This window comes from Ylistrum balloti, unplaced genomic scaffold (genome assembly GCF_031769215.1).
Source record: "Ylistrum balloti isolate Yb309-2 unplaced genomic scaffold, AGI_CSIRO_Ybal_v1 Utg369894, whole genome shotgun sequence".
Lineage (NCBI taxonomy): Eukaryota > Metazoa > Mollusca > Bivalvia > Pectinida > Pectinidae > Ylistrum > Ylistrum balloti.
Genome location: NW_026782025.1, coordinates 1254243 through 1277066, shown reverse-complemented (window position 1 = coordinate 1277066; position 22824 = coordinate 1254243). Strand labels below are relative to the sequence as shown.

At 36.4% G+C, this 22824-nt stretch overlaps 1 protein-coding gene across 1 annotated transcript; it reads left to right on the top strand.

Annotated features, from left to right (window-relative positions):
- Positions 1 to 200: 200 nt before the first annotated feature.
- Positions 201 to 21114, top strand: LOC132546546 (phospholipid-transporting ATPase ABCA3-like). The gene is made up of 19 exons (XM_060210265.1): positions 201 to 507; positions 2409 to 2648; positions 3646 to 3896; positions 4709 to 4946; positions 5299 to 5472; positions 6937 to 7118; positions 7335 to 7472; positions 7841 to 7970; positions 8267 to 8421; positions 8934 to 9089; positions 10540 to 10750; positions 10926 to 11175; positions 11915 to 12105; positions 12798 to 13796; positions 14449 to 14676; positions 18947 to 19467; positions 19868 to 20055; positions 20384 to 20554; positions 20694 to 21114. The coding sequence occupies exons 1-19, from the start codon at positions 201 to 203 to the stop codon at positions 21112 to 21114; spliced, it is 5151 nt and encodes a 1716-aa protein (XP_060066248.1).
- The last annotated feature ends 1710 nt before the right edge of the window (positions 21115 to 22824 follow it).

The following is a 22824-nucleotide window of genomic DNA, read 5'->3' as shown; positions in this document are numbered from 1 at the left end:
GATATGAAGTTGGCGAGTAACAGAATTTGTGCGGGTGATGATAATAGCATAATTAACACTTTTTTTCAAGGTGTATTCTACGAGCTTAATAACAGAGGAAGCTTTTGTGTTACAGATGACGATGGAATTTTGATATAACGCTAACTTTGGAATTTAATACTGAATCGAAAACCTGATAGAAGACATTACCCAAAATCGATATGGGAAAAACCAGTCAATTTCTTTTGTTGACATGGAAGAATTGGATTATACAGAAGCGCAAAAAATTGGTGACGGCGTTTGAGATACTTCTTCCGGTAGGTTTCGCCGCTCTGTTGGTAGTGATCCGTTCCTTAGTGAAGATAGAAGCAATTGATACCAGTACAACATGGCCATCCTTTCCTTTGGAAGAAAATGCCTCAAGGCTTGTATCAGCTCCAAAAAGGGAGATTATTTTCTCACCAAACCAAACTGTTATTGTAGATCTGATGAACACCGTTGCTCAACAAGTTGGGCCCACGTTTACTGGTAAGTGTATAGTGTTAATTAACATTTCATTGATATCATTGAAGATAGTGAGGAACCTAAGTAGTAACACATTGTATAAATACATGTACCTACCCCATTATCGAGGTGAACCTTCAGTATTATCTTTTCAACTAATATGGCAATTGTTCTCGCTGCTTCTAATGTCGTGTAATGCCGATATGATACATTCCGTACAATTTCAGCATAGACATTCTAATAAAATAAACCTTTTTCTCGCCTGTGAAATTCATTGATATGTAATGACTATTGTATGACGTTGTAACGATGAAACTTGACTAAAGCCAGCTGTATATTACCAGCCCATGAACTGCCAACAGCAGAGGAATATTTTAAGATATGCTTACAAATTGGGGTTGCCGCTACTTATTACAAGGTGAAAATTGAAAATGATATGTGTAATCATTGAACTGCTTATAGAACTGCGTCTGATAAATGTCTACTGGATAAAAACAATTTTAACATGACTCACTGACATACTCCACTGAATTTGCCTTTATTCTGGTGGCATTCATTTAGCCCTGAAATCAATGCTTAAATGAGTTACAGAGATAATATCCTATCCAGTGTGATTGTTCATTGGGCTAGAATCTACAAGAAAGACTGGTATATACATATTTTTTTCTGAGATAGTGACCTGAATAAACAACAATGGGTCTCAGGTTCTCAAAAATATTATTGATAATGTCACATTGTCAGAATTTTACAATAGTAAATGAGACATAGGTACTGAGACCAGATGGAATGCTGCATAAGGTCGAATTCAGTTACTTTCATACCATTTTTTCTTTCTATTCCTGGTAGAAATAACGTAAGCTAAAATAAATATTCGTTCAACAACACAGTTTTGGGAACACGCGCACACTTGGGTCTTATTTTACTTGCTATGTAAGGACATTTTTATAGGATTTCTCGTGAAACTCCTGGTGCACACCGCAAGGCAAACAAAGGAAAGGGCTTAATATAAGTTGGCCAACTTGTGCCCAATCCCAATGTATATATTGATACAATAAAATATATTTAAATCAAGACAAACAACGAGCGATACGTTATTTCAATATTATCTCAATCCGGGTTGTACAACTTATGCAATTGTTAGTGTTGCACGTGTCCTCAACATCACATACACGTGATTACACTACCGTCGCTTCAGGGTCATAAATTATCACGTACTTCATGTCAGTACAGCCACGAGCAAATTCGTACATCACATGATCGATAACTTACTCATTTCTCTACGCCAGTATTAAAATACAATGATACATATGTCGCAACAGTACCAGTAAGTAGGGACGTAGTAACCTTTTATTGAGACAGGAAACAGAGACCAACGACTAATACCGGGAAGCGGGATCCGGAAGAAATGTCACATGGCCATCACTGGCGCTATATCAAAGTGAACTTATGAGACATGCAAAAAAAAAAAAAAAAAACAACTTCTTAAGCTACAATGAAGAGATGTAAATATTGACTTGGTATGATAACTGTTCACATCGAATAGACATTGTACCCAGTAAGGGTAACTTTATTATCTATGTAAACAAACACTCTCTTCCGTAAGGTAATTTAGTTGTGGTAAGAGATGTGAGCACTTCACTTTGTTTCAGGTCACTGTTCCTCTTATCTCGCTTCCCTAAGCATTATTTGCAATCTGTCGTTAAATGTCTTCAGGGTACCTCCATTGCTCTTGGTCATAGTCCTAGTTTGTGACCGAATGTAAGGACCTACCTATTCGCGATATGATTGTCTAGAGTTGTGTAATAAAAATAAATGTATCCCGACTACAACCACGAGACTCAAGAGTACAACTGTTTGAATGTCTGTCGTATGAAGGTCGGCTGTAACAGAAAAACCAATTAACGAATCAATCAATCGTTTTGCAGTACAAGGTTTCGACACGGCAGAAGAGATTGATGACTATTACGCGAAAAACGGCAAGGTGATCTGGGGAGCGGTGGTATTTGACGCAACAGAAGATTATAGGTCGACTCTACCTCAACACATACGGTACGACCTGAGCGTTTCCAGACTCAACGATGGCGACAGGTGGCGCACAGCCAGGGTCTACCCGTTTTTTCGGACTCCCTGGTTTCGAAATGAAGATGATGACGGTGGAGAACCTAGTGGGTTTCTTTATTTTTTTTTTAAACATTTACAAGAATAATGATCAAAATGTCCAAAAGTGTGATATAAATTTTGTCTGATTTAATGTAATTCAATGACAGTAGAAATATGTCAGTATTAGCTCTTGTTGACTGAACTCAGTCTATATCGATCGGTAGTATTAACTCTTGTTGACTGAACTCAGTCTATATCGATCGGTAGTATTAACTCTTGCTGACTGAACTCAGTCTATATCGATCGGTAGTATTAACTCTTGTAGACTGAACTCAGTCTATATCGATCGGTAGTTTTAACTCTTGTTGACTGAACTCAGTCTATATCGATCGGTAGTATTAACTCTTGTAGACTGAACTCAGTCTATATCGATCGGTAGTATTAACTCTTGTTGACTGAACTCAGTCTATATCGATCGGTAGTTTTAACTCTTGTAGACTGAACTCAGTCTATATCGATCGGTAGTATTAACTCTTGTAGACTGAACTCAGTCTATATCGATCGGTAGTATTAGCTCTTGTTGACTGAACTCAGTCTATATCGATCGGTAGTATTAGCTCTTGTTGACTGAACTCAGTCTATATCGATCGGTTTTTTATCTTTGAGAGGTAGGGATAAATCAATATCTCATGGTTGTTTTTGATAAGGCGTCATTCTCAAGCTTTAAGGTTATAAATCGTTGACAACGTGAGTGAGGACACATGTATTTAGTCGTTTAAGAGAGTATAATAAATATGTAGGTTGAATCACTCGTTAATTTATGACTTTTTAAACGAGGACAATGCAGTCAGTTATATACCTCCACGAGGAGTCGACAGTCGTGGATATTGAGATAGACAGAGATAGACTAACAATTTTCCAGAATGATAACAATTTTTATAATAGATTCCTTTTGTCAGGTACAAAATGACCTATAAACGTCTTCAGTTTACAATAGTATATTCCTGATTATTAACACTGTTAGTCTGGATCGTAGTGTAAAATATAATGATGTGTTCTCAGATTACCACACCACCGGCTTCCTGCTGCTACAATATTTGGTGGACAGGGCCATCATCGAAAAACATGCTCCAGGAAGCAATCTGTCCTCAATTGACTTTAAAATGAGAAGGATGCCATTCCCGCCTGTAGTGAAAGACTTCCTCCTGCCCACACTTCAAACCAACCTCCCATTATTTCTTATGCTTGGATTTATTCTCTCCTCCCTACAGACCATAAAGAACATCCTCTATGAAAAGGAAAGACGACTCAAGGTATAGGAGAAAAAAAAACAATAAAATAACGACTTTTTAAACAAAACCGTAATTCTGTCGATAAAAGAAGGCAAAAACAAAAATTTTTGCACAGAACTTCTACAAAAGGAACAAGATGCGATGTTCCAAAAGGGCAAAGTGTCTCATACTTCGTCGACGATACTCGCCGCGTAATTCTAGGTCAAGTGTTTTCGGATGTACAAAATGAGACACGAATTGCTGATGATAATCAAATTGATCTAACTTCACATTGTTCAAGAATATCTATTTCATTTCTCTTCCTGATCTCATTATGGCAATAATAACATTTCCCCATATCTTTTTTATCGATCTGCATCAATTAAAACCCTGTATTGTATTTTTTTTATGTGATATGAAATTGGACGTGTTTGATGCTCGTTAGTATACATGTTGGCTCCGTTGTTGTTAATATTGTTCTACGCTGGTGAACGTAAACGTGCCATTACATACTTGGATTGACTAAGATAAACATTAAACAAAAACGCTTACTCCTCAGGAACACTTGGTATTTTTGTATTTTTCTGGAGTGTCTGGGTAAATCTTTCTTTTGTTCATATTGTGCCATAGGTTTTAATTTGGATCATGTTTCTGTTGATATATTGGTGTCTTCTTCTTGTTTTTGTCAGCAGTCGTCATCTACCTCAGAAATCGTGACATTTTTATTTAAATATATAAAATTTGATGGTGAGGTTATGTTACAGGTACCCGACAGTTCAGAGACCGTGTTTTCTTGTTGCCTTTCATGGTGTCTACTTTACCAAATAATCGCTAATCGCTGACTTCTGTTGTAGGAAGCAATGAAGTTGATGGGTTTGAGCTCGACTGTTTACTGGCTGTCATGGTTTTTCAAAGCCTTCGTCTATCTCGTCATCGCTTGTGCCATATACACCATCTTGTTTGCAATCAGAATTGGTGACAAGGGGAGCGTCCTAAACAATTCTGACCCTTCCCTGATATTTGTGTTCCTCATCTGCTACAGTTCTTCGATTATTACATTCTGTTTCATGATGAGTACATTTTTCAACAAAGGTAAGAGTCATAAGAAAACAAAAACTGACCAATATGCCTTACATCTTCATCTCAACTAACTCACAAGACCTAACATTACTCATTGCAACACGTGCCGACAAGTTCTGATTAAGAATTTATGAAATTTGTGATGTAGACTACTTTTTTACTTGAGATAATCGTTTCCTGTCGTTTAGATTCTTTAGATTGGAATTCAAACTTTTCTCTTCGTTTTAAACGTTTTGCAGTTTTCCTAACTATCTAATTTCATTAACATCGCTTTCTTCCTTAGAGCTTTGTTTATGATACGTTAAATCGTGGTTACTGAAGCCATTGAGTGATGACATCTTTAAGAATTCTGTTTCTGTTGTAGCCAACACCGGTGCCAATGCGGGAGGGATCATCTACTTTCTTCTGTATTTCCCATACTTCTTCCTTACTAACTATTACGAGACTATGACTCGCAACCAGAAGATGGCGACTTGTCTGATATTTAATACAGGGATGGCGCTAGGAGTCAACACCATTGGAATATACGAAGGCACAGGTACTTCCTTTCTGGTAGTGTCAAGCATAACACCGAAATGTATAAAGCCATTAAAAAAAATTAAGCGATACATACAAATTATACTTTTATGTTTAACATGAATTTTAATCTGCCATGATTTCTACACAGTAAAAAGATTGACACTGACAGAATCATAACTCTCTCTATATTTGCTTTATGAGACATATTGTTATCTGGTTTAAAATCATTATACACAGTTGGCATACGAGGTACCGAGATATTCTGTAAATGGTGTATCACAGGTACACTGAAACAACACCACTAAATAGAATGCAATGTACAATGGAGCTTTGATTTTATTTTGAGTTATTTATCATCCACCCCGGCAACGGGACGGCTTGGTAAAGAAGTGATCACCGGAATTATTGGAAACTTTATCACGCCTTCAGCATTACTGTGCACGAGTACGCGGTTGTAGACCAAAGTTAAGGGTTGAACAGATTTTTCGTTTGTGTTAGGTGGGGTTGGTAGATTTGCATATTAATACAGCTAGGTCCTATCATTTTAAAAATACAAAATACGTTAATGTGTCCGTTTGGTGTAAACAAATATGGAAACAAGATTATTTCCTTTAAAACTTTGAGTTTAATGTGCGGAAGCTACTATTATAGTATTTGGCTAATTGATAAAGTATATATACAAAAGATGATCAATCGATTTCAATCGTGTAATTACATGTCATGATCAAGAAAGCGTTTTACATAAGTTCGAATATGAGAATAGTTACAAACTCGTCTACTTACGGAAACATGACGTCACATCCTTCATCCACACGTGTAAGTAGATCTTCAGGAACGTACTTGGGTTTTGCTATTAGATATGAAGAAGACGCATACCCTTCACAGATCGCCTGTTTTTCTTCTCCTTGCACTTTTTCAAGTGTTCCCGTGAAAATCTTTCTTTCTCTAATTTTATTGAAACTAAGTTTGAATTTTAACATTTCCTGTCAAAGGTTTGAAAAAAACACAATCATGTTTAGACGAATAGGTGTAATTTAACTATATACTTTGTTATGGATGTATAGTGACCCAATCAAACATGTAGGCTTCGGTAACTAAACGACAAGGAAGGTTAAGACAATCATCAGTCATTTACCATTGTACATATAGTTACGACACAGGCCATCTCAGAAGTAGGTACCGGTATAATAAGTGAACGTAACTGATAAACAGCCTCAATCTAAAGTTAGGCTGACCCAACCACGCAGTCATTCATGAGTGTACCCATCGTACTGGTTACAACTACCAAATCTATCACAAAGAGAAATGGAATGTGTTTGATACGCTTTTATCTTGCCTGAAAAAGATAATTTTATCTGATGTTATCATTTCGTAACGTACAAAATGAGTTGATATCTGATGTCAGTTTCTAACAAATTTTGTTGCATCAATTTTTAAGGTATGTCATTTTCAATTTTTCATCACGTGGTGATTACTAATTTAGGTGACGGTGCAAGATGGACTAATTTCCATAAGCCTGCTACCGTTGACGACAATTTCTCTCTGCTGGACGCCATGCTAATGCTACTTGTCGATAGTGTACTATACTTACTGGTCACGTGGTACGTGGACAATGTCCATCCTGGAGAATATGGAGTACCTGAGCCATGGTACTTTCCTGTCTCCGTAAGTAAATGGTCATCGAAGAGAAAAAGTGTCTTCAATCTGGCTCAAACCAGAACGATTATCAGATTCTAGTAATGTAAGTAAGATTCTCAATATTATGTTTTCCTTTTGTAACTGAATCTCTTATGATATTTTTATAGTTTCTTTACTATGTAATGAAACAGACTTGTTTAACTCTGCTATAGATATAATATGAACTATCGTTTATACGTACAGAAGAAATACTGGTGTGGTACAAACACGGCCTCAGATAACTACACTCACGTGGAACCACCGTCCGTCACCAACCCAGAGAAATTCGAAAAAGATCCAAGTGGCCTTCGTGTCGGTATCAAGATAAGCAACCTGAGGAAGGTAAGGAACAGTCCTTTGATCCTAGTATCACTGAATATGCAAATAGCGTGTGATTTATTCCGTTAATAACCAGTGAAGTTTGTTTATCATCAATAGGTATATAATGCACTGCTAGTTAGTTTATCATCAATAGGTATATAATGCACTGGTAGTTAGTTTATTATCAATAGGTATATAATGTACTGGTAGTTAGTTTATTATCAATAGGTATATAATGCACTGCTAGTTAGTTTATCATCAATAGGTATATATTGCACTGGTAGTTAGTTTATTATCAATAGGTATATAATGTACTGCCCTTCTCCAAAAAAGATTAATGAGTATTTGATCGTATTATATCTTTAATATGTCATATCATGTGTATGTAGGTGTTCGGTTCTGGTACTGGAAAAAAAGTGGCGGTTGCCAATACTACTCTTAATATGTATGACGGACAAATCACTGCTCTTTTGGGACACAATGGAGCTGGCAAGACAACCACCATGTCTATGTTGACAGGTACATACATCATTTTGTAAAGGATTGCATCAAATATTCAATTTTAGAATTAGATACAGTAGAGCCAAATAATGAATTGAACTGCTCCATATTGCTGTTTTGTTTTTCTAGGACTCGTCAGTGTTGTTAAGAGACTAAATTTCGAAATGTAGGAGTCGACTGAGGGAATCATAACTGGTCGAAAGAAATGTCATTTGAATTCATTGTTATCGATCTTATCTAATCTGACATGTAATTAGATATATTCTAATCAATATCTCTGAAATTTTATTCATGTTTTTGCGCTGCTTCGGTAGGTTTCATACCACCCACCAAGGGAACGGCGACTGTGAACGGGTACGATATCCGTACCGACATTCTAAAGGTACGGCAGAGTCTTGGTATGTGTCCACAACACAACATCCTGTTTGATACCATGACGGTCGATGAACATCTAGAGTTCTTTGCCAAGGTAATTATACCACAAGATTGGGCACGAACTTCCACAATTATGTTCTAAGGTGCAAGTAATTATACCACAATGCCGGCCAAAACTATCTTAATTAATCATACCACATGATATGCAGAGCATCGACAGATCTTCGCTAAGGTTATACCACAAGCAAGAACAACCAGTTGTCTTTAAGAATTCCCAACACATTTGTCCGGAGGCATTGCTTAGGTAGTCCTGCTAAGCAACCATCCTAAAATGTCTGGAAGTCTTACATTAAGATTGTGAATGAATGTCATTTCAATTTTAACATATCAACAGACTAATTTCTTTTCTAGAGTATTTTTTTCAGATCGTTTTTCACTTGTTATAAATATTCGCTTTTATCACTTAAAATCTAAAGACTTGACAATGTCATTACTCTCTATCTCGAACATTTGCTTTCAGTTGTTCTGTTGAATTGAAAACTGTCTACTAGGAGCCATTTGAATTGTCTCGGATGGTTGAGTATTTTCTTTTGTTTGTTTTTTTAGTTGAAGGGATGTGAGTCCCGTAATGTCCGTCAGGAAGTTGATGACATGATCAGGATACTCGACCTAGAACCAAAAAGAGACAGTTTTTCTGTTACCCTTTCCGGTGGACAAAAGCGAAAGTTATCTGTAGGAATTGCTCTGATTTCTGGGTCAAAGGTAAGATATGTGCAATACTTAGCAGGAATATTTCCTTTGAAAAATTTTCTCTTGAATAAAGATGCATGACTTTTTTTAGTTCATCTGGCCCGAAGGGCCCTGTGAGCTATAGGGATACTGCGGCGTCCGGCGTCCGGTGTCTGCCCGTCATCTGTCTGTCAACATTTTCTACAAAGTTCTACTAGTCAAGAACGACTCGGGGGATTCTTAGTAGCATTCTTAAAGGAAGTGGAACATTTCTTATATAGATAGTGTGTCCCGGTGCCCAAGTGCCTGAGGGGCCGGACCCAAAAGGGGAAATATTGCAAATCCTTTAAAATACTACTAGAAATGATTGGATTTTGTCCCAAAAAGGAGAGAGAAAAAGCAATTTAAAAAAATCTTTCTTCTGTAACAATGATGGTATTTTAGCAAAATTAGGCCAGAAACATCATTTGGCGAAGGGAAATGAATCTTGCATAAACAGTGGATCTCAGCCCCCTGGGGCGGGAGGGGCGAGGCCTAACAAGGAAATCGAGTAAATTCTTTAAAAATCCTACTCCTCCTGTAGTAATAATTGAGTTTGTTCTAATTTGGTCTTAATCCTGTCTAGGCGAAAAGGAACCAATATTGTATAAACAATGGGTATCCTCCCCGCCCGCCAGGGGCGGGGCACAATAGAAAAATATAACACATTTTTTAAAATCTTACTTCTCCGGTAGGAATGATTGGTTTTTGTCCAAATATGGTGTGAATCATGTTAAGGTGTAGAGGAATCAATTTTGTATAAACGGTGGATCTTGGTCCCCTAGGGCAAGAGAATAGGGGCTCAACATGGGAAATATGTTTTAAAACCGTCTAGATCCCCATCCCATGTTATAGAATTTTTGGACATAAAGAGATAAACACAGTCGTGATGTAAGAATTGCCCCAGGGGTTTGGCCCCACTTCTAGGGATTCAGTTTCACGATAATATCTTCTCAACAGTTGAGATCCCAACCCCTAAACTATATATGACAATGCTGGTATCAAGAGATAAACACATTTATAATATGGCCCACCCTTCTGGACTTTGTGATATCTTTGAAACAGTAGAAATTCACAACCTATAACTATATATATATATGTAATTTCTTGCCAGCAAGAGATAAACACATTTGTTATGTAAGAATTTAACACTTGGCGTGGCACACCTCAAAGGACATTATTTCTGGGTCATATTTTAGATATAGTTGAAATGCCAACCGATAACTACATAAATTGGGAATCAAAAGAGAAAGACAGTAACGATAAGTGACTGGGTTTTAAATCGGAAATACGAAATTCGAATACATATTCGGAAATTTGAAATACCCAACCTATAGGCATGTATAACATTCCTGGATTTTAAATCCAGGTGAAATATATAGGTCCGATGGTCCTCTGGTTTGATCAAATATTGTAATGTATTCGTTGTAATACTGCTGCTTAGGTGGTCATCCTAGATGAGCCTACCTCCGGTATGGACCCCGCTGCTAGACGGCAAATCTGGGACATCCTACAGAAGTTCCGCAAAGAAAGGACGATTGTGCTGAGTACCCACTTCATGGACGAAGCTGACCTCCTGGGGGACAGAATTGCTATCATGGCGGATGGTGTTGTCAAGTGCTGTGGCACCTCGCTCTTCCTGAAAAAACTCTACGGTATGGAATATACGCTCAACTCTACCGATTTCCTTTTACTGGATTTATTGTAGTAAGGTTTCAGTATATCCAAGCTTTTGTCGTTCCCTTTGTTCACATGAATAATGCTTATAAGAAAAGATATTAAAAACACTCTGGAATCTCAGTCACTAATTTCATGATTGATATGCTCCAGGGGCAGGATATCATCTTGTGGTGGTTAAGGCCAAAGATTGTGACGTGGAGAGGTTGACAAGTACGATTCAGTCCTTAATCCCGACAGCCTCGCTTGAGAGTCAAATAAGTGCCGAGCTGTCATATCTCCTCCCGTTCGACCAGTCAGCGAAGTTCGAGGAACTGTTTGAGCAGATAGAAAAGAAATCAGTTGAACTCGGTATATCCAGTTTTGGAACGTCGGCAACGACAATGGAGGAAGTCTTCCTTAAGTAAATATTATCATCACATATAGTAATGCATTAACCCCCGTACAGTCTTTTTTAATTCTAGCTTGTTTTTGTGTGTTTGCAAATTTAATTTCCAAACTTATTGATAATCTATTACGCTCTCATGTTTATTTCCACTTTGCCTATTTAATGGAGAAAATTTACGTAGGGTTTGTTGTTTGATCCAATTGACTAAGCCATCATGTTGATAAAATTTTAAGAAAGTAATGGAAACACCAAGAACGCTGTTGTTTTGCAATCCAATAGCAGGTGTGTTTATTTCTTAATGAATCATGCTGATATTTGAAGCCGTGACCCTTTTGCAATTGTCAGTTAATTGATAAAGATGTTAGAATATTATTAATCACGCCTATGGATGTATGTATGTTCTCCTTTGCTGGCAAACAATAAGCAACATAATCATGATCTTAACTCAGATTCAATAAAACTAGGGCAAACATGAACATCAGATAGATTTACACGAAGACTCCTGAAAAAGTACAAAGAGAATAAGACATTGTGTTCCAGAAGAGCAAATTTAGGTCAATCCAAGTAAGTAATGTCTGGTCTCAATTGAGAAGTTCAACGGAATCAACAAGGAAGCTAACGAATTTCAAGCACGTCCAGCTTCATATCGCATAAATAAAGAGGAAATAGAATATAATCTATCGATATATAGACATCAATAAATACCGAAGAAATCAAAAAATTTTCATCAAATTATTTTTAAACATTAAAATAGGGTAGGGGAGAGCTCTGAACATGACGGGGATGGCGATTCCACAGAGACTTCTCAATTGCAAAACGGTGTAATGAACCCCAGCTATGAATACAAAGACGCAAGAAATGGGTATGCACATCAGGAAGACAAGGACTATCACAGCATGAAGAACATACCCGCAGAACATGGTCCTAGTGTAGACAGGTTTGTCGGTAAGTCGCATGCCAATTACGGAAAAATTCATAGTCAACGATTAACCTCAGATGGTATAGCAATGGCGCAATTGCCGGTACGATGAAATAATCCACTTTAGCGCATCAAGGGGCCGGTTGCAATTGTTTTTCTGTGTTCTTGTAATCACCACTCAAGGGTTTGTTTTAAAGTGAATGAAATAAATCACTAGTCTACCTCATTAATGCCGAGATGAACAGCTTTCAATCGATTTTAGGATAAGTATGTGGTATTTGTAAGCATTTCTGTTCTCGACATATTCCAAAGGTTCAGCGAATAGATTCCTAAACGAACAGAAAACTGAGATGTCAAGACTTGAAGTGCAATAACTGATTGCCTGTAACGTTAATTCACATGTCAGTTATTTCAAAGTTTGTGTGTACCTTTAATTCACATGTCAGTCATGTCGAAGTTTGCCTGTACCTTTAGTTAACATGTCAGTTATGTCGAAATTTACCTGTACCGGTAATTCACATGTTGAATATGTCAAAGATTCTCAACTAGTATTGTAAACTACTAACAGATATACGTATTTACATAAGTAATACTAACTTATGCTCACTTCAATATTTGATGCAAATTAAACGTTGTATACGTCGCAGCTATACATGTAACAACTTAAATTAAGCTTAGGATTTGCTTTGGTGTTAATGCTTTGTCACTTTTGTTGTAGAATTTAACTTAAACTTGAGGAAGAACACAGGTTTGCTGCTTTCCTTACAACAGTTTTTTGGTATGTTTGTAAAGAAGGCAATTCACTTTTGGCGGAATAGGATAGTGACTCTAGTCCAGCTATTGATCCCGGTAGCATTCACAATAATGGCTCTTACTGTGGCAGAAACTGTCCCAAAGCCAGGAAACGAACCTGCGTTACTACTCGACCTGGCACCCTTTGGTTCTTCTAGTGTTACTGGATATCGTTCTAGTAACGTCACCTCAAATATAAGCACAGTTTATAAAGACACGTTCAGTGGATATAAAACTCAGGAATTTTTACCATCTAGCACTTTTATGGACGAGTTATTAAAAAATGCAAAGGACATTGGAACAGCCACGTTCAACAAAAGGTACATCGTTGGCGCTGATTTCAATTACAATATTTCAAATGCAAAATTAGAAGTGACCTCGTTTTTTAATGGAGAACCCTATCACAGCCCAGCAATTGCAGTAGCCTACACAATGAATGCAGTTCTGCAGTTTTTCACGGACGACCAACACTCCATTAAGACCAGCAACTCGCCATTCGAAGAGACTTTAGAAGCAAACAGCCGAGCAGTGGCTGGGTCCACCCTAGGCACTGGTTTCACAGTTGCATTTGTCATTTTGTTCGGTATGGCTTTTCTGTCCACCAGCTTTATCATCTTTCTCATAAAAGAGCGGGCAAGTGGTGCCAAACATCTACAGAAGGTTAGCGGTGTCAGTAACTTTGCATATTGGGCATCCAGCTTTTCTTGGGATATCATCAACTACTTACTTCCAGTTCTGTGTATCATGGTGGTGTTCGCTGCGTTCCAAACCGAAGCTTACTCAAACGGAGGTCGTCTTGGTTATGTGTTCCTGCTCTTTTTCATATATGGAATGGCGTGTCTTCCGTTCGTGTACCTATTACACTACCTGTTTGATGTCCCAGCAACAGGAATGGTAGTGGTTACCATGCTCAACATAGTAACAGGTAGGAATTATTGCTACAGGGATGAAGGGTAGAGATGATGGTAACCTCCCAATTAGACAACTAATTGGATTATGGTAATTACCGAATACTGTCACATGTAAGTATAGCGGCAACACAGGGATGGTGGTTATCACTATATTAGATATTATAACAGGTAAGAATAGCGGCTTCAGAGGGTAGGGGGTTATCACTATAGTTAATACTGTCACAGGTAAGTATTACAGCTACAGAGGGTAGGGGGTTATCACTATAGTTAATACCGTCACAGGTAAGTATTACAGCTACAGAGGGTAGGTTGTTATCACTTTATTAAATACCGTCACAGGTAAGTATTACAGCTACATAGGGTAGGTTGTTATCATTTTATTAAATACCGTCACAGGTAAGTATTACAGCTACAGAGGGTAGGGGTTATCACTGTAGTAAATACCGTTACAGGTAAGTATAGCAGCTACAGAAAGATTATGGTTATCACTATAAAGTAATTACTGCCACTTGTAAATATAGCAACTACACGTCTATTACCAAACGTTGCATAATCACAAGGATTACTGTATTTCTGAATAAAGCAGAATTGATAAAAACGGAAAAGAATCGGATTTCTTTATAAAGATGCCATAATAAAGATTTTACTGTCATTCCATATATTCAGGCCTCGCTACGACAATGGCTGTTTTTGTACTCCGATTCCCATTCCTTGGGACCATTGACGTTTCTAACGCACTGGACTGGGCATTCAGCGTAATCATTCCACACTACTGTCTGGGTCTCGGCCTCATGAACATATATACAAACTACGAGTACATAAAGGCGTGTAATGTCATCGACTACAAGTTACTTTGTCTCATACCAAAACTCAACCAGAATCCTTGTTGCAAAGGTAAGCAGCACATTTAACCACCCGTACGATTTCCTAACGACAGTTGATATATGCCTGGTGGTTTAGCTTTTGCTATGGGAATGATAGTGATATCGTGTGAAAGTTACGGGGTCATTTTGTGGTCATAAGAAAAAAAGAATAGGGAATGAACAATAGAGTATATCATATATCATTGATGTTATCTTCACCTGTGGAATTGGTGTTTTGGGTTGGAATACAGGTACTGTCTTTTCCGATTCTACATGAGAATGTGGATATAAAGCTATCAGATAACAAAAAGAGCATTCAAGTTCATGAATATACAGTAAATGTATCACAGGGGAAAACAAGCATGGTTAAGACCTGTAAACATACGGTGTATGTCAACCTAAGAATTAATGGTTAAAACGCTGGCGCACGTCAGATAAGAGTAATGGATGAGTAAGATGTAGGCTAAAAAACCATTCAGCGAGTTCTATGGACGTCTGAAACATGTTAAAGATTCCTTCTGTGTTATTTATACGTTCCATTTGTTATGAATACGGTATGTATGCGCCAATAATTGAGGAAAATCCTAAATCAATAGTTCAGCGTTTTTTAATAACAATACATGTGTGACATAAGTTTATAAGTCTTTGAATATATATATATATTCCAAAAATAAGTACATGTATACAAAAAGATTATGGTTATTGATTACCCTGCTTTTAAATTTTACAATATCGAAGTCGTCTGATTACGTCATGAAATGAGTTCTTAGGAAGTGTACATTGAAAGTGGTCACCGCTGGAGAAAATACCCATTTTGCGATAGAATTAAGTACAAATTCAAGTATATACCAACATTTCATTATAACCATAATCCAAACTCAGATTCAATAAAACTAGAACAAAGCATGAATAACAGAAAGATTCTTAAAAAATTACAATTGTCACCTGACTGAACCTGTCAGACTGATTAAATAATATGTAAATTAGGCAGTTATATAAGCTATAAGCGTTTGAACCCCATAATGATTTGTGTAACACATGTGATAATGAAAACAACATGGCCGAACGGAAATTTCTTTGAAATGCATCGAAACATTACTCTTGTCATTGGGAAAACCACAGAAATATCGGGAATGAAGTCATAAGTAAAATCAGGGAGGCCAAGAATAATTATTTAGAAATTATGCAAAAATTGTTAGCTAATAAAGTTACTTCTTCATCTAGTTTGCAAAAACTGTTTTAAATATAAATAATAAAAGTAACTCTATTCCCCCTCTTAAATGTGATGAATCTTTAGTTCAACATCCGTTTGATAAAGCTGGGTTACTTAATAAATATGTTACTTCTATATCTACCACTTCTGAGAATATTGAACCAATCCCTGATATAGAAATTAACTGTCCTCATTCTTTAGATAACATATCAATAACACATCAAGATGTTTGTGATCAGTTATTTCTCTTAAATAATAATAAACCAGCTGGGCCTGATGGTATGGTACCAAAGATAATCAAGGAACTTCAACATTCTATTTCTCTTTCTTTGCTCTTTAACAAAACACTACAAACAGGAGTTATCCCCCTTGGCTGGAAAACTGCCAATATTAATGCCATTTATAAAGGAAAAGGTTTAATAAATGAAATATCTAATTACAGACCAATCTCTATAACTTCATGTTTTAGTAGAATTATAGAAAAATGCCATTTATAAAGGAAAAGGTTTAATAAATGAAATATCTAATTACAGACCAATCTCTATAACTTCATGTTTTAGTAGAATTATAGAAAAATTATATTTAAATACATGTTTAATTATCTAGCTTATCATGAAGTTATTTCAAAACATCAATCTGGTTTTATGCCTAAGGACTCTAAAGCAAATCAATCAGTATATCACACTATCGTACAATGTTTAGACCAAGGTAAAGAATCAAGGTTTGTTTTTTGCGACATAAGCAAAGCATTTGATAGAGTCTGGCATGACGGATTATTATATAAACTTCAAGTATATGGCATCAAAGGGAAATTACTTAAGTAGTTTAGGAATTTTTTAGATGATAGAAAACAAAGAGTCTTAACTAATATATATCGACGCCTAAGTCTGTTAGTGCAGGGGTACCACAGGGCTCAGTTCTCGGTCCATTTTTGTTTTTACTTTATATTAATGATATTGTTGATTGTGTTTCTAATCTAATTAAACTGTTTGCTGACGACACTTCCCTGTATGCTGTAACAGATAATGATCCAGTTGAACTAGCACAAAACTTAACAGATGATCTCAGCAATATTCAACTCTGGGCTAATAGATGGGACGTAAAATTTAATCCAAACAAAACTGAATCTGTGATTTTCTCTAAAAAATTGAATACCCATCACCTAAATGTATATTTTCATAATGAACCTGTTACTGTCAGTCGAATACATAAACATCTCGGTCTGACATTCAGTGATGATGCTAAGTGGAATGACCATATTTTGTTTTATATTTATCAAAAGGCCTATAAAAGAATTAATGTGTTAAGAATGATGAAGTATAAATTGGACAGTCATTAACTACAATATATATATCATATATTAGGCCAATACTTGAATACCCTGATATTGTCTGGGATAATTGTTCACAAAATTTAAAAGATCTCTTAGAATCAGTACAATTAGAGGCGGCAAGGATAATAACAGGACTGCGTAGAGGCACCTACCACAAACTCTTGTATAAAGAATTAGGTTGGGTTTCTCTTGAAAGCAGCATAAAATGATGCTGATGTATAAAAGTATGAATGATCAATCTCCAAACTACTTGAAAGAAATTATTGAATCTTATCTTCATGATCCCACATTAGATAGGTATACCTTTAGATCTCTTAGATTATTTGATCATCCTCTCTGTCGAACTGTCAACTATTATAGTAGCTTCTTCCCATCCATGTTTAATGAAATTAATAATATAGCTCGGGTTCTTCAAAATATTCGTTCTACTTATCAGTTTAAAAAATTATAACACCTGTCCAAAACCTTGACACAAAAACAACTGATATTTTTAAGTTCTTTGGAAATCGAGAAACCAATATAATTCTCTGTCAGTTGAGAAATGAGGCCAGCAACCTAAATTGTGACCTTCTGAAAGATCATCTAGCTGAGTCCTCGGCTTGCTCTTGTGGATTTAGATGTGAAACAGCATCTCACTACTTTCTTGATTGTTTAAACTTTAATCAATATCATGTTATACTTTTTTCAGAATATATCACATGACGTTCATAACCATCTAACTATTGATGCCATTCTAAATGGTTGTGAGAGATGCAATGAAAATGAAAATAATCATATCCTTCTATCTGTCTCAGATAATATCTTAAGAACTAGAAGACTTAGTATATCTAACCAAGATCTCTAACTCATTATGCATTCATTCATTCATTGTCATCTGATTTCCAAATAAGGTACCTTGCACATTAATATTTGTTCTTTAGGGAGGGTTTAGTGTTCACAAGACCAGTTATACTGTCTACTCAAAATATTGGGGAACAAATTAATGAATAGAATTAGAAATTGGAAGAAGAACAACACAGATCTCTAACCTGCAAATAGACATAAATTAAACTATTTGGTGGGATTGAATTTCCAAATTCATCATTGGATGGCCTTGTGTGATACAATGAATTTTTCCAGCCTGTATCTGTTGGGTGAGGTAATTTAATAACACTAAATGTTCATTAATTAATCTCTAATAGTTTTCTTCTCTTCTTCAATTAAATGTAATATTTTTATTTAAAGAATTATACTGAAAGGTTAGAAAATGAAATCAAATGGAATTAAATTAGAAATAGATTTAAGTAGTTGTCTCCCCTACTTCAGCATTCTGATTTATTTATGTTTGTATATGTTCAAATGTCTAATTTTGTATGCCTATGTTTGTACCACTGTTTGTTACCATGTTCGGAGAGGGCTTAAATAGGCTATACCTGCTGCCCAATCCATTTGTCAATTTGACAATAAAACTTGTTGAAATTCAAAACCTCTGACTCTATAGGGGGCAAGGTGGTAAGCCACTCGCCTTTCACCTACCCGTCCGGGGTTCGATTCCCGGAATGGACGTGAGAAGGTATAGACCCTATACCTTTTCACGTGGGGTTTCACGCGCTTCCATCCAACAACAGTGATTATTATAAGTTGGAAAAACTTGTTTTGCAATCGTTGTAAGATGAAAAAAAAGATATTATTAGTGTTTTTTTTTTTACAAACATGTTCGTAAAGTGCCATTTTTCTGAATTTCTGCTAAGAACTTTATTTCTTTGTTTACGTTAGATACATGCGGTGATAACTGTTTCTCATTTACGGACGATTATCTTGCTTGGGAGTCACCTGGTATTGGAAAATACCTAATCTTCATGTCCATACAGGCAGTGGTATACTTCCTCATCATCTTCCTGGTGGAAAGCGGTCTGTTAAGTCAATTTTACTACTTCCTGTCTGGTAAGTCGGCCAACTCTGTTGGTGACTCTATGGTGTCTATGGAAGAACATGATTATGGGGGAGAAGAGGAGGACGATGACGTGAGAGATGAGAGGAGACGTATAAACAACACGTCAGTAAACAATCTGATGAAGACCGATTCTCTAATTATTAAGAACTTGTCCCGTACCTATGGTAGCCTAAAGGCGGTCCGAAATGTATCTGTTGGTGTAGCACCCGAAGAATGTTTCGGACTTTTGGGACAAAATGGCGCTGGAAAAACCTCCACGTTTAAAATGCTCACAGGAGATCAAATGGTGACCGGAGGCAACGCATACGTCAAGACCTACAGTATACAGGACCAGATACGAAAAGTGAGTTAATTCGCTCAAGTCGCATACCAGCTTCGTATAAATAGTATTTCTTATTTAAAACAGACAACAATTTGATGTACCTGCGAGAGTCTAGCTTATTCTGTATAGGCATTGATTTTCCTAAATATTACTTTGACCCTTTTATCGGTAAATCCTGTCTTATCAATCACAAACCAAACACTGTTTCCATTGTGCTTTACTGTTTTGTTGCACTTCCGCTTAATTTGTTATGTGTGTGTATTTCGAAAATTGTACTTTTCCTATAACATGTTGCCATTTTCTCGAATTTCCCATTATAGAATATCTGCTTGCGACTGAACTTGATTGTTTACTATTGAAGCGAGTAGCTCGGTGTTTCAGCAATGGTTCTACCATTTATATTTTTATCATAATGTTTCAGGTCCAGCAAAACCTTGGCTATTGTCCACAGTTTGACGCCCTCATTGACCAGATGACCGGACGAGAAACGCTGACTATGTATGCCAGATTAAGAGGTGTTCAGGAACAGCAGATTAAGGGACTAGTCGAAGAACTACTTTATATAATGACACTGAGTCAGTACGCAGACAAGAACTGTGCTTTTTACAGGTTAGTGTATCGATCTTACAGTGTACTGTTAAGTTGTACTATGGTACCTTTTACATAGTTCTTTCATTGCGGATAATATGAAGCTTATAGGAGATGGCCAAACAGACTGAATTTTAAAAAAGGTGATATTCTCGAAATATAGGCCACGACAAAAGTTTTCATTTGACATGCGAATTTATGAACCGAGACTTAAGAACTTTTCATTTTTGCAAGCATTAGGAAAGCAAAAATTAAAAAAAAAATGAATTTCATTAATCATATATCTAACGGAATCGAATTAATTTTTTTTATCAAATGATCGATTTTTCATATTTTGATACACATATAGTGGTGGAAATAAGCGAAAGTTGAGTACAGCCATGGCTCTGATAGGAGACCCGCCTTTCGTTCTATTGGACGAGCCAACCACGGGCATGGACCCTGGCGCACGGAGAACCCTATGGAATGTACTGTCGAAGATCAGGGCCAGCGGTCGCACCTTAGTTTTAACGTCACACAGGTACGTCAGGTCAAATAAACTAGATATATTGGGTATTATGAATTGAATGATAATTTCGGAATACATTAAATCAATAAACAATATGGCAATTGAATCTGATACCGATAATAAGCATTTTTTTCATTTTTTTTTCTTTCAGTATGGAGGAATGTGATGCACTTTGCACAAAGATCGTAATCATGGTCAACGGTAGGTTTGTCTGTTTGGGGAGCCCTCAGCATCTTAAGAACAAATTCGGGCATGGTTATACTTTAATAGTACGTCTTGGCTCTGATGATGATGGTAAAACAGCTGGTGGTGATGCATTGAAGAATTATATCATCCAGACATTTAAGAATGCCAATATTTTCGACGGTCACCAAGGGTACCTCCATTTTCAGATTCCTGATTCAGATGTTCCGCTAGCCCGTGTTTTTGGTGCTATGGAACGCGCAAAATCCCAGTTTGATATTGAAGACTACTCAGTCCACCAAACAACTCTAGAACAAGTATTCCTCACCTTCACTAGACATCAAACACCCCCCAAAGAAAAGAAAAAACGTAAGATATGTTGTTGTTAGTTTTGTTAATTCGATGGTATTTGGGGATCTTAAAACCTACTAATGTTAAAAGACATCTTCAGAGAAATCGTGTCAAAGCCTTGACATGAATTAATGCCCCTGCACAGTATCATATTTTAGTATCAGTGTATCTATTGCATGTAGAAGGACAATATTATTGTCTCCAAAAGGATCACTGTTCTCATCATCTCGATAGGAGAACAGCATTTCTGAAATTATTTCTTTATAGAACTGTGTTAGCTTCCTTAATGATCCATGTAGTCATTTGTTCGTGGAACAACAATTCGTATTAGTATTGCCTTTTCAGTAATAGCATCACTTACGACTTACTAGTATTAAAACAAATGTGAAGATCGTTAGTTATGTAAAAATGCTTTCCTGGGAAATCATCTGTTTTCGTTTACTGTGAAGTTGATTGACTCTTATATTCCTAATCTAACTAAATCGCCAAGAAACCAAACATTGAGAAATTTCAGCTCGCAATGATATATCCCCGAGTTTATATAGAAGTTCAAAGAATTATAAATGTGAAACAATGTGCCATTGTTTATTGAGTGCGATGTCCCCATTATGAGTCATTGGAAGTGTTTGCTAGCCCTGTGTGATTCAAGGGGCCGTCAACTACATGGGTAGTCTCTTCTGTATATCAATTCATATCGTTTTCAAAATCGGTTATACAATACAGATTACCATAATCAGCAATGGATGCTGACATATTTTTTAAAGTTAAGTTTATCTTTATATAACAGAAACATCCAGGGAATCTATGTTTTTCCTACTGTAATAGTGCATTCGATTGACAGGATGAAATTAAAACGGGAACATGGTGAAGTTTCGCTAATATTGTCAAAGAAATTTATAATTATACAGCATGTAAAATATGTTTAAAATCGAAACGCAATGTCTGTTTTTCTTACCTGTCATCGTATTACAGATATAACTTAGATGTCGGAATTACTTGGGACGATTATCTATTTTGATTTTATGTTATGTTTCCATTTTATTTGAAACAGAGTACTTGTATCTGCAATCTAACCTATACTACATAACATGATAATATAATAAATTATCATGTGAATGAACGAAATGGAAATACCCAAATAGTTCACTTCGAATTTCATAATTTATGAGCTTAACAAAGAACAAATAAAGAATATATTTAAACTGGAGTGCTTCATAAGATTAATGTCTGGAGGCCCGAGACGTATGTGATAATCTAGGGCCACTTCCCGGTGGGCACTACAGTGATGTGTGTAGAATTATTAACGCGTTTTCTGTTATACGTTTTATAGAGAGTACCTATCAGATGTGTTCATCACTATGGTGACATCTCCTTTTATGGACATTTCTATAGCTTTGTGTATGTATACAATGATACTGTTTATCTGTGATGCATTGTTTAACGTGCTTTGACAATCAAAAGCTATTGTACTTTCAGAAATAAACAAAAACGAAATCATATAGTTTGTTTTAGTTGTTGATGAGAATAGTGTAGTTATCTTTAAGACAGTTCATGAAAAAATCTGTTCTAGCCATAAATGACCAATCGCATTACAGGATAATCCATGATGTATTGATTTGAATTACATAAATTAACGGCATGACAGTCATATGCTGAACCATTAATGTAATTTTCTCCCACCTCTGCCCATGTAGGATAGACATGTCCCATGTGGAACACCCATGGAGGATTATAAGACTCTTTTCTAT